At 38.2% G+C, this 13,468-nt stretch overlaps 1 protein-coding gene across 7 annotated transcripts in view; it reads left to right on the top strand.

The window, feature by feature from the left end:
- The window catches only part of PAN3 (poly(A) specific ribonuclease subunit PAN3), a 129,693-nt gene extending 121,928 nt beyond the window's left edge, over positions 1 to 7,765 (top strand). For 5 of the 7 annotated variants that reach the window (XM_078070535.1, XM_078070534.1, XM_078070533.1 and 2 more), the window contains 3 exons: positions 1,855 to 1,993; positions 4,825 to 4,954; positions 6,281 to 7,765. In XM_078070535.1, coding sequence (XP_077926661.1) covers positions 1,855 to 1,993; positions 4,825 to 4,954; positions 6,281 to 6,438 — 427 coding nt within the window. In that variant the 3' untranslated portion in view covers positions 6,439 to 7,765. Of the gene's footprint in view, positions 1 to 1,854; positions 1,994 to 4,824 lie in introns of all 7 variants that reach the window. The other 2 variants (XM_036077048.2, XM_036077046.2) reach the window with 1 other exon arrangement.
- Positions 7,766 to 13,468: the final 5,703 nt, after the last annotated feature.

The raw sequence follows: 13,468 nt of genomic DNA, 5'->3' as shown, positions 1-13,468 counted from the left end.
TGGCAAAGTAGTGTGATATTGTTATATATAATTTTTGTTTGTTTTTGGTAGATTCTTAAATGTTAGAATTTCTCTTGGGCAAGTCCATATCCAGAAAAAAAATCTTCAACCTTTTGTCCGCAGTATAAACCCATAGTCGAGCTTTGGGTAGCCAAAGTAGCAGGAAAGTGTTGGTTAAATAGTCTTAGCTACTATCTCTTGCTCTTCCTGGCATCCTGAAGGCAGGAGCTTCTTTGTTCACCCTGTCTAGAAAGATTTCTGGTACCCTTTCTGGCAAATTTCTGCAAAGCAGAAGTGGAGGCGGGAATGAGAGAGAGGTTATCTATTTGTTATTTATAGAACTTTTCATCAATTCTGCTATTTCCAGCTTTAGTCCATACCTGCACTTCCAGTAGTACCAATGATTTCCCTTCCTGGGCCTAACTGGTATGGCTTGCTTTTGTGGCTTCCCCCTTTTTTTGTTTGCCTTTTGTAGCATTAGAGTTCAGTTTTTTCAAGTCAGCTGATCATATCACTTACCTGTTTTTCACTTTCCAATTTTTTCTTCTGTTGTTGCTTCTGGTCACTTTGTTCTTGCATGTTTATTATACTCCTTTTTAGACATTTATTGTCAATTTGGTGGGATTTTGAAAGGAAACAGAGATAAATGGGTGTGTTTAATTAGCATTTTAATTGAAAGTCCCTGGAGTGATCTTTGCGAAACTCATATGATCGTGTTTCAACCATGTGGTAGGCTTTCCATCTTGTTCTTAGAAGACAGACCTGTTTGTTTTTTCCCCAGACCTCATTTTTTAACTAAGACTGCATAATCTGATCTCTCCCTTCTTATCTTTGCTTCAGATCTACCTCATTTTTTTTTTTTCCTTTTAATTTTCTCCTCCCCTGTCTTGCCTTCTCTCCCTCTTTGTCCTTGTATTTTCTCTTCCCCCTCCTTGCTCTTACTCTCTGTCTCTCCTTTGGCCTCTTTCTTTTCCAACCCCCAACACCATCCAGCCAGTGACCTTTGCTAAGTTTCTGAAGTGCTGCATGCTCTGTTCCTTGCAAATAGTGATGCTTCTGGCTAGGGCGTACTTCCTCCCGGGAAGCTTCCCTTCCCTTCCCAGATGAATTCATGTTTCTGTTGTGTACCAGTACCTGTTTTCTTAATGGCATTATCTCAATATGCAACTTTCTTTGGTTATTTGAACGTCCGTTTTCCTCACTAGACCATAAGTTCCAGAGGTCACTGGAAAGTGACAGTGATTGTTTTGACCAGATGATCGCTGTCACTGTTCTCTAGTTCTTCGCAGCACACTCTCACATCCGCTCATGATGGTAGAAAACCAAAATCTACCCTATTTTTGTTTCTTTAAACATTTCTCTGCTTTATGCTTACCAGTAAAGTTGAGCACATATCTGATCATACCTCTCTACTCTGTATCCTAAAGGTGAGAAGAGGAAAAGAATCTCTTTCAACCTATTTCTAAAGATCTTTAAAGACATTTTCTTTTTCCTCCATTTTATCTAATGGTAGGAGCTTAAATATGAAAGTGATTATAAAATAGGAGTGTATAAGGGATGATTGCCTTTGAGAATTAGAAACTGGTATTCATATACTTTCATGTTGTATGAAATTATTTTTAAAAATTTAGTAATCTGCACATAAAAATATAACTTTTATAGAAGTTTCCTTATAACTTTAGGAGGATTAAAAAAATAAATCTCACACACACACACACACACACACACACACACCCCTACTTACTTACCAGAGAAAACAATAAAAAAAAAACAACTAGTGTGGAGCCTGAAGCATCAACATGGCTATGTGATATATAGCATGAGTTATTGAGGTAAAATATTACCTTTCCCTAGGTTTCAGAAGGATCCTACCTGGTCGGAGACTGGAGACCGTTATCTTTTGAAACTCTTTAGGGATCATCTTTTCCATCAGGTGACAGAAGCAGGTGCTCCTTGGATTGACCTCAGTCATATCATTTCTTGTCTTAACAAGGTAATTTGTATCTGGATTTTTAAGATCACAATGCCATCTATAGTTTGCAGAGTTGCATCTTCTACAAAGACTGAGACTTAGATGTAGATGTATTTTGCTCCAGCCTAGAAGATGTTTTATTAATAATTATCAGGTATATCTACTTAATAACAATTTCTAGACTAGGAAGGTTGTTTAACATCTACATGAATAATTATAGAATTTTTCATTGTGGATCTTTTCATTGTGATAAAATGTCACAAAAGCAATGGGTGGGAAAAACAAAAATAATTTTATATTTAAATCTTTTTTAAAAGTTGAATTCTGGGCGCCTGGGTGGCTCAGTTGGTTAAGCAACTGCCTTCGGCTCAGGTCATGATTCTGGAGTCCCGGGATCGAGTCCCACATCGGGCTCCCTGCTCAGCGGGGGGTCTGCTTCTCCCTCTGACCCTTCCCCTCTCATGCTCTCTCTCTCCCATTCTCTCTCTCGGATAAATAAATAAAATCTTAAAAAAAAAAAATAAATAAAAGTTGAATTCTTTTAAGTCATCGTGAGTCTTGTCCTACATGTTATCTGTTCATTTACTGTTAACTGTGGGCATAGTAATCCAGTGTTAGAATAGTAAAAGCACAGTAGGCCCAGTGCTCTAAATGGAGAATTAGGTGAGTAGATGAACTTCCATAGATGGAGATAAAATCAGTTCATTTGAGAGGTGAGCTTGTGTTTTTGAAAGGGGTAGGAGAGCGACAGTTTACAAAGGAAGGAAGGAATGCATTTTCCTTATGAATTACTTGGAATCACAGAGTGTAGAATGGGTCTCCAGAAGTAAATCCTAGTCTTTGTATGGGTTTATATCTAAATCTCAGGGGTCGACAGACTGTGGCCTGACAGCCTGTTTTTGTAGAGCCCACAACCTGAGAATAGTATTGACATTTTTAGAAGATTGTGAAACAAAAAACAAAAGCAAAATTAAGAAGAATATGTGACAGAGACTGCATGGCCCTGAAATTTAAGGCATTTACTATCTGGCCATCTTTATGGAAACCATTTGCTCACCCCTGGAAAAAAAGGCCCCTAAATTACAAGTACTAGAGGAAAAGCTACCATGGCATAGGATGTAGAGCTGGTAACGCACAGTGTGCTAACTCCTCAGGGAAAACATGGTTTTTGTTTTTAGGCACTGCTTTGCCTTGCTTGAACTTCCTTAAAACTCTTTAAAAAGAGTATTGTCAATAATCTACATTAAGACAGAACAAGCTGTGTTGCACCATTGAACTAATCCAGTGTGACTTATGTATTTATTTGCTCTTTTCCTTAAGGGGAAGACATTTTTCTTGAAAGTAATGAGTGGAGAACAATTCTACTGGATTTTAGAAAATAGTATACGTAGTATCAAAGCGCCGGTAATTACAAATATGTAGCACTGATGTAAACACTGGCAGGCCGAGCCTGTGAAATTAAGCCATGGACAGATAACCTCAAGTGAAGATTTTTTAAGAGTATTAGGATAATTGACAACTTGAAGAAAATTCTATTTCATTTCATAAAATAGCTAGTAGTAAATAAAATTTATCCCAAATCTGAAAGTATGGTAATTTTCTAAGTCTGGAAAGAGTGTAATAAATTAAAAGGGATGGATGGCTATCTTGATGATATAAAAATTAAAATCTTATATAGCATATTTTGGTGGAAATTATGACACATTAACTGGTAAAATGATTTGAAAGTTTGAGCCTTCAGAATTAGTAAATTTTAAACATTTTAGTGAATTAATTAATGAAAAAGGAAGGAAAAATGTACATCGAGAACTAACCAAAAAAAGTGAAAACCTTAACAAGGTAAGTTACTCGATGGACTAAGGATTAGTGTATATGCTTTCTAAAGACCTCATTAAAATATTACTACCAAATCTTGACTGATGAGTGGGTGAAGATCATAAACTGGCATTCATACAGTGGAAATAACACAAGTAAATATAGGAAAACATTTGGTAACATTCATCAGAAAAGGTAAATAAAAATAGCAAGGCAGGGGCGCCTGGGTGGCTCAGTCGTTAAGCGTCTGCCTTCGGCTCAGATCATGATCCCAGGGTCCTGGGATCGAGCCCCACATCAGGCTCCCTGCTCCTCGGGAAGCCTGCTTCTCCCTCTCCCACTCCCCCTGCTTGTGTTCCCTCTCTGGCTGTCTTTCTCCCTGTCAAATAAATAAAAAAATCTTTAAAAAAAAAAATAAATAAATAAAAATAAAAATAGCAAGGCATGCACTTGACATGGAGTTGCTTGTAAATTGGTACAACTCATAAATCAGTGGTTCTGATACCCTTTGGAAAACAGTTTAGCTATATGTATTAAGCTATAAAATTATTTGTACTTTTTGATTCAGTATTTATATTTTTAAGTATTTCTCCTAAGGAAGTAATTCAGCAGAAGAAAAAAAATTAAGTAGATGAATATGTTCATTGCTCTATAATTTGTGATACAAAAAAAGCCAGAAGATACTGGGTCTCCTGCCTGGCTTAGTCGGTATAGCGTGGGACTCTTGATCTCGGGGGTCGTGAGTTTAAGCCCCACGTTGGGTGTAGAGCTTACTTAAAAAAAAAAAGGAAGATATTGGAATAATGAAATGATGGAATATAATGCAAACAAGTATTAAGCATGAAAGATAGGTGGAAACATCCAAGTTGAAAAGTGTGCATACTGATTAGTGATGTAAAATGCTTATGTATATCTAGAAGGGAATATGACAGAAAATTTTAAAATATTAATCATTGTTGTAAAAGTTGTGCTAAAATAGATAAAGTGGATTATCCTCTGCCTGGTAATGAACTTCCCATTTTGTGTCTCTGTTTCAGTTAGATGCTGGTGTGCCAGAAAAAATAAGCCTCATTTCCAGAGACGAGAAGAGTGTACTTGTGGTGACTTACAGTGACTTAAAGCGCTGCTTTGAAAACACTTTCCAAGAACTGATTGCAGCTGCAAATGGTCAGTTGTAGTATTTGCTGAAAAAGCACGCAGGACATGGCTGAGGACCTTAACCGATAGCAAATTGCACTACAGCTGAACTGTTCTCATCCTCTCATTTCACATTTGGGAAACAAACAGGAGATGAGCAAAGCTGCTTGCACTTCAGTCAGGTACACTGTTACTTGAAAGGAAGAATGTTTCACTTATCCTAGAGCTGTGGCTGCCATTGGGGCCATTATCTGTGAAGAATTTATTTTAGATTAAGGAGCACCGTTAGGTGAATGGTGTTCCCGCTTTTGTTTTTTTCCACTTGTATATGCACTAATTTTAATTTTTTAAAGACTTTTTTCTGATCTTTGAACTTTTGCCACATTGTATACTTATTAAGGGAAACTATTTGCAAGGACATTTTTGGGACACAATGCTGGGCAGCATTTTTGTCACTGAGGGTTGCAGAATTTGCTCTTTTGGGGATCGGTTGCCCTGAATAACCTAATGGACCAGGTAAATAATTTCACAGAAGTACAGTATAGTGTATAATTCTTGTAAGGGTATTGTATGCAAGCTCTGTATGCCACCCACACTGTTAGTTCAAATGGAGATTTTTGTTTGTTTTGTTTTGTTTTGTTTTTAAGAACACACAAAGAGAGATCAGTGAATTGTTGGATATGAGTTCCCCCATCAGTAGATGTAATAAATCCTTTCTGAGTGAGGATTGGATAAACAGGAACTTAAGGAGCACATAGAGCTCTCTGCTCCAAATTCAACCAGAGTCTTTTTTTAAAAAGGTGTTTCCCTGCTTATCAGATATATTTACATTTATGCAATTTTTTTAATAGAAAAAGAAATTCTGATAAAGGCCTAAAGTTCAGGAGTATATTGCTTTAGATTCTTTCCAGTTTGCTTTTTTGTATAAAGTTCTGTTCTTTGAACCACAGCTTTATTATGGTACTTTACACTGGATACAGACACACAGACACTGTTCAGAGGATGAACTAAACACAGCAGTGGTCTGGCATCAAGAGCTTTCTGAAGTTTTACAGCCTGAATCTGGAGGGATAACAATCTGCTGTGCCTTTGCAGTCACTGCTTAGCCCAAAGTAATAGTACTTTTGATAATAACTTCACTATGTGGGATATTCCTGAATAAGTCAATCTCAAAAGTTTGGAATTTTCCTCCTCTTAACTTTCTTAATATTTGGACGTGCAGTTGTCGCCAAACTTGGGTATTCATGGAATTTCTAGTTAATGAAATACCTATACTTTGATACTGAAGACTGCCAAATACATAGGAATTTTCTTTCACAAAAAAAACAGTAATGAAGACTCTGTCTCCTTTCCCAGCACTGAATGTTTTACTAGCACTGGGTGCTCACCATGCAACTATGAAGAAAATGTGGAAACTCAAAAGGTCAGGAAAGACTTCCAAGCACTTGCAACTGATGTTACAGTCTTCAATTTTAATAATTATACATATTTGTAGTTTTCAGAGAAGTTTTTAATATTTCTCTGTCCACTTTTTATAAGCTTTAAAATGATTTTCTCTGCCTTGAGATTTGCATCAAGAAAAAAACACCTCTTCTCACCTGAAAGCATTGAAGACTAAAGACACGCTTTACACATTTTAACAAGTGTGTTTGAGTCCACGTTTGGTAGCATCAGTTGTTGAGTTAAAAAGAAAATCAATTATTGCATTTGATCTGGATGGATTTTAAAGGAACATAATGTTCAGTATTCAAAGGATAATTAACATTTGCCACCATAATGTTCTTTTTTATGTAAAAGGAACAAGAACTTGGAGACATTAACATGCAAAAGTCTTTTATCATTAGCTCATGTATTTGAGGAAGAGCAGCTGTCTTTTTATATGTTTTTTGACAAATCATATTGTAATTCTTTTGTACAAAAAAGAACTACTTGTATTCTAGAAGAAATATGAAATGCTTAATTTATAAGCGGGCTGGAGATTTTTTCCAATATTGTTTTCTTTGAAAATGAAAGGGGATCATCTATTTTAGTTTTGGGGTCTGGGAACTTTTTGAAAATTTAATTTGTGGACCAATGTTTTGTGAAAGCTAAGGAAGGGCAGGGGTAAAATAGGGCTTGAATTTCTCATCCTGTATAGACCAGCAAACTTCCCTCTGCAAGGCAGGTTCAAATCACAAACCCAAGAATGTTTGCATCCTAAGTGCTAGTTTGCTTCAGCCCCTAGTAACCTCAGGACTTGGTTTGAATATAAAGGTAGACAGCTGATATGTTTTCATGAGTAAATATTGTCGGCCAGAAAACAGTTGGTGTCAGGTAATACGTATTTTTTTTAAGCCTTGTTTTATATTTATTTTTCATTTAGTTTTTATTGGGAATGGTTTTCAGTAGAACTCTTAGTTCTGCTTAGGTGTTTTTTGGGGGAGCCCTCTTTTCCATAGTGTAATTCCATTTAAGAGGTTGTCTAAAAAGTTAGTCTTTTTAAGTCATAGGAAGATTTTAATATCTGAGAGTAGTCAAATTAAGGATATAAACTTCCCATACCTTCTGTCATGACAGATCAAAGCACAGAAAGGACAACCCTTGAAATCATGTAACGGTCATTTCAATTTTTTGTACCTATTTTAAATTCTGTTAGTGTATTTACTTCATTGTAAATATTTTTGAGGGTACCTTTGTATTTTGCTTTTGACCTTGGTTCTGTGGTTTGGATGTCAGCAACTTCCCTAAAAGCACCAGTATGTTAAGTTCTGATGTCATGATCCCAATATGGGTTATTCATCTTTAATCCTGTTTTCAGTCTCTATGTGTACAGCCGTATTTTTAATAAAGAATTACAGAGAAGTTTGTTGTTTTTTTGGTACCAGTTTATTTAACAAGATGATGTTTGCCTTATCGGGATTTCAAAAACTGAATACTTCCTGCGTGTTTGGAGGAATTGTTGGTGGCATGTTTATTCATTAATTTACCAGATATCTGTGAAATGCCTACTTGGATCTATTCTAGGTACTAAAAATGCAGATGTGAGTACTTGTTATTTATAAAGTGCATAGTTATACTCACACATTTCTATATAATACATGGCTTTTACAGTGTAGTTTAGGAAAGAAGACTTACTTAGGTGAAAGGATAGGGAATGATATATGCCTAGCCTTTGATTCAGTACTTCAGTAATTTACTATATAGGTGAAGAGTGCCCCTCCCCCCAAGTCTTCCAGAAACATTATTCAGAATATAAGAATAGAGTTTAAAAATGGCAAAAATGTTAACATTTGTTGAATCTGAGTACCTAGTGTTTATTTCCTGTACATTTGAAAAGTTCAAAAAAAATACAGAATTGAGAGTGATAAGGGACTTGAGGCCTAGGTGAAGGGTAACTAGTAAAAGAGGAAGGAAGGGTTATTTTCAGCTGAAGGAACCGGTGAGTTGCTTTTAGAAATTCAGAGGAGAGAGAATAAGTGTAGAAGGATCTTGTGGGAAAAAAAAAATCCATGAATTTGATGGCAGATCAAAATGACTGTTGTAGATTCGTGGGGAAGACTAGTCCACTAGAATAGAGGGTGTTTTGGGGGTTTTAAATCTTTTAGATTTAAATTTCATAAGAGAAAACACTAAAAATACTGTTCAAGCTAGGCCAGTGTGACCTCTCATACACTCTGGTGAATGGACATACACAACGGCTTTATTACTTTTTTCTTTGCTCTGAATGGTCAAAGACAGTAGTTTTCCGTCCACCTTCAGCAATTGCACAATGAGAGGTGTATCTGTAAAATATCCTTCTGTGTAAGTGTGGGGGAAGGGGTGTGGTTAAGAAAGATTTACTTATTTTAAAAAAGACTTCTTTATTTTTAGAGAGAAAAAGAGAGAGCATGAATGGGAGGGGCATAGAGAGGGAGAGAGAATCCCAAGCAGACTCCACACTGAGCACTGAGCACAGAGCCTGACGCGGGGCTCGATCTCATGAGCCTGAGATCATAGCCTGAGCTGAAACCAGGAGTTGGATGCTTAACTGACTGCGCTACCCAGTCACCACAGTGAAGAAAGACTTTCAAAACACATGTCCTTAACATTTATTAAAAACAGTCTCTATGATGGTTAAGAAACCAGCTTGCCAGAACAAGACTACCTGAGTTCAAAAACTGGCTCTACCACTTAGAGCTCTGTGATCTTGAGAAACCATTTACCCACAGTTGAATGAATTGGGATTCACTCATTCATGAAATATTTATTGAATGCCTATTAAATGTCAGGCATTGCTCTAGAGGAACCAACAGAACAACTCTGACCACAACAGACAAATATTTCTGCTCTTACAGAGTTTCCACTCTAGCGGGAAGAAGACAAAGTACATAGTACATTAAGAGGTAATAGTGGCTATGGAAAGAAAGTAAAGTAGGATAAAGGACGTGGGTGGAGTTACCATATTTAGAGAATAAAAATAGAGAACACAAAGTTGAATTTGAATTTCAGATAAACAATGGATAATTTCTTTTTTAGCATAAGTATGTCTCAGGTATTGCATGGGACATACTTGTCTTAAAAAATTAATTTGTTGGGGTGCCTGGGTGGCTCAGTCATTAAGCATCTGCCTTCGGCTCAGGTCATGATCCCAGGGTCCTGGGATTGAGTCCCACATCGGGCTCCTTGCTCAGCGGGGAGCCTGCTTCTCCCTCTGCCGCCCCCTGCCGCTCTGCCTGCTTGTGATTCCTCTCTCTGTGTGTCAAATAAATAAATAAAATCTTTAAAAAAAAATTAATTTGTTTATGTGAAATTCAAATTTGGTTATCCCTGTGTTTCATCTTGCAACTCGAGATGTGGGGAATATGGTGGTGGTGGTAGAATTTCAAATGGGATGATCTGGGTACCAGCCCTCACTGAGAAGGTGATATTCAAGCAAGGACTTGAGGTAATGGAGCCGGCCATGCAGATATCTGAGGGAGAAGAATTCCACGTCCGGATGTGCAAGGAGTATATGAGGAATGGCAAAGGGGCCTGTGTGGCTATAAAAGAAGTGAAGTCAGGTAATGGGGAAGGAGGGTAGTGTTCTGTAGACCATTTTAGGACCATTTTGGCTTTTACTCCCATTGAAGAGAGAAGCTGCAGGAAGATTTTGAGTGGAAGAAAAACGTGATAATTAAAAAGGATCTCTTTGGTTACTAGTTAGGAAGTTCTTGCAATATTTTGAGCAAAAGATGAGAGGGATTTGGACACAGGTGAGAGTACAGGCGGCGTGAAGTGATTAGATTCTGAATATATTTTAAAATTAGAGTCAAAAAGGACGTCCTGATTATTGGATATGGAGTGAGAAAAGAAGTCAAAATCACTGTTAAGATTTTGACCTCATACTGACAGGAAGGAGGATTCTACTGAATTGAAAGAGATTGTTTAGAAACAGGTTTTTGTGGAGGGTGGGCCAGGATGGGGAAGTGAGGAAAGACAAATGGGAGTTTGGTCTGGGACCTGTTACATTTCAGATGTTCAGTACTCATTTGTTCTGATTACTTATTTTGTAATGAATGACTCCGAACTTAATGGCATAAAACACCATTTTATTATTCTCAGGAATTCTGTGGGTTAGGAATTTGGGACAGGGCACAGCTGGGATGGCTTATCTCTATTCCATTATGTTTGGGGCCTCTGCTGGGAAAATTCCAGTGGCTGGGGGCTGAAATCATCTGGTCTGATACTGGGACTGAGTGACTTAAAAGCTGGGCTCATCTGGGGACCGTCAGTGGAAGCATCTACACGTGACCCCACCCTGTGGCTCAGGCTTCTCCAATCATGACGACTGGGTCTCTAGTTTGAGTTTCTTCTTTTTTTTTCTTTTTTAAGATTTTATGTATTTATTTGACAGATGCAGCGAGAGAGGGAACACAAGCAGGGGGAGTGGGAGAGGGAGAAGCAGGCCTCCCGCGGAGCAGGGAGCCTGATGGGGGGCTCGATCCCAGGAGCCTGGCATCATGACCCGAGCCGAAGGCAGACGCTTAATGACTGAGCCACCCAGGAGCCCCTCTAGTTTGAGCTTCTGGAGCATGAGTGTACCAGGAGACTCGGGTGGAAAGGGCATGATCTTTTCTGACCTGGCCTCGGACTCATGCAGTGTCACTTCTGCCACAGTCTGTTGATTACAATTGAGTCACAAAGGCATCTCGAATTCTAGGGAAGAGGAATTTGATGGGGAAGTGGCAAGGGCATGTTGCCAAAGGTGGTGTGGGATGGGAGATGTTATTGCCATTATTTTTGGAAAATACAGTCTGCCACCGCATCAAGAGATGTCAATTTAACACATATGCATGTGAGTTTGAAGTCTGGGGGAGAGATCTGGTCTGTATGTGTAATTTGCAAGTCATTATATAGATGTCATTTAAAGCCCTGAGATTGGTTGAGATCATGAAGGGAGTTAGTATAGATGGAGAGGAGAAAAAAGTCCAAGGGCAGAGCCCTAGGGTAACTGGAACAATGTTCAAATATCAGAGACGAGAAAACTAGTTAGAGGGACAGAAATGACCCGTGAAATAGGAAGAAAAATGTGCGACGTCCTGGAATCAAGGTTAAAATGGATATTTTCAGGAATAAGGGTCAAGTTGTTGATGAGTCAAGAAAGATTGAGACTGAAAATTGGCCGTTGGATTTAGCAATTTGCAGGTAACTGATAATCTTATCAAGAGCGGTGTCCATGAGTGTGACAGAGAAAGCTAGGTTTGAGCGGGTTTAAGAGTACTTCGGAGGGATTGGAAACAGAGACTAACCACCTCAAGGAATTTTGCTGTGAAGAGGAGTAAAGAAATGTATTGGTAACGAGGGGAAAGGAAGAATGGAAGTTTTTTTTTGTTTTGTAACGTGGGAGAGTGAATAGCATGTTTGTCTGATCTAGTGGGAAAGGGACCAGTTGATGGCAGTGAGGGAGTGCTGAATTTCTGGAACTGTGTCCCTGAGGATAGGAAGGCACCCAGCTGTGTCAGGACATGTTTTGAACTGGCCATCCACAAGAGAGGGCTGACTTGTGTGAGTTCAGGTGCCAGCAGGCGGGTAGATGTGAGGGTGAGATTTTGAAGTTCTCTTGATTACTTAAATCTTTCCCTTGATGTGGGTACAACTAATGGTACCAGTCACATTGGGTTGCTTTGAAAATTGAATGAGTTTATTCCTCTAAAGCACTTAGGATAGTTGCTGGCCCATGAAGTTAATCTATTTTTGTCTGAGATTGAGCCCTTACTCTTTTTTAAATGGGCCTTCTCTGAAAAGTTGTGATATTAAATGTTTTTTTTTCTTTTAATAATCTTTTATTGAATAATAACACGCACATACACACAAGTTTGCAAATAAGTAGATAGCTCTGTTAGTTATCACAAAGTGAACACACCTAGGTACCACACCCAGACCAAGAAATAGAACATTTGTGGCATCTAATTGTTTTTGTTTTGTTTTGTTTTCTCCCTTAAAATATCCTTAGTTCAAAAAAATAGAAGGCTAGTCATCCCTGTGTTGGGATCCAGGATATTTTTATAAAATTTACTGGCCTGTGAAACCCAAAAGTCTGGTAATATGTTTAACACTGAGGAGTCCAGTAAACCTTACTGGGCCATCCTTCTGCTGGAAGAAAGAAACAAAACAAAACAAAAACCACAACAATTCCCAAATGTCCTTATAAGTTTCCAGAGTATGAGAAAATTTCTAAACTATGATGTGACACCAATTCCTTGAGCATTCTTCAAATCATGTGCTTCAATGAGTGACTTTACTCTTATGTTATGAAAATGAACAATATTTTTAAAGGATTTCAGATTCATGAAGATAAACTGCCTCGTGCCCTCTTCAGTTAACCACATACTTACTGAGATGAGTCACTTTTCCTCTTTCTTGCCTCTGTCCCAAAGAGAGTAGGCCTGGTTTCCCTTACAACATGTCTCCATCTAGTTTCCTCATGGTGTTTTCAGGAAGATGACCACTTTCCAAAACAATGTGTTGGTCACTTATGTCTATTAGCGATGATCTGGATTATTTCTCTTTTTAGGATGTAATCCACCAAAACACAAATGAAAGATATTTGGCTGGTGTACTTTTCTTAGGGAAGCTCTTGTGTCTTAGGCTTTTGTCTAATTATGTATGGTTTCCTGCACACCACCTCTAATACACACACACACACACACACGCACACACACATCCTGTAATTAAGTTAATTGTTTCTTAGCTGACAGTGTTTGGGAAAACCCACCTCTTTTTCAATTGAGGGCACTTCCATTTGCAGCCAGCACTTGCACTCAGTCTGTACATTTTACTTCTGATTGTGTTCATTTTAGTGTTTAGTTTTCTGGGCGATGTGCCTTGTATGAGTTTGGTTTTGATTTACTGATGCTTTACAGCAGCCATCTTGTGGCATGGACAGAAAGCTCTTCGCCCCTCTCTTCAGAGTGCTTGCTTGATTTTTCTTGTGCTGTGTTTCGTAATTGGTATATAATGAAATCCCTCAGAACACCAGTCCTCCACCCCCAAGGAAACCCAGGACCCCTTTTTTCACGTATAAGCAAATTGGAGAAAATATGTAGA

The sequence above is a fragment of the Halichoerus grypus genome, chromosome 4, assembly GCF_964656455.1.
Source record: "Halichoerus grypus chromosome 4, mHalGry1.hap1.1, whole genome shotgun sequence".
In the NCBI taxonomy this organism is placed as follows: Eukaryota; Metazoa; Chordata; class Mammalia; order Carnivora; family Phocidae; genus Halichoerus; species Halichoerus grypus.
Note: the sequence above shows the minus strand (reverse complement) of the source record. Positions and strands in the feature narration are given on the sequence as shown.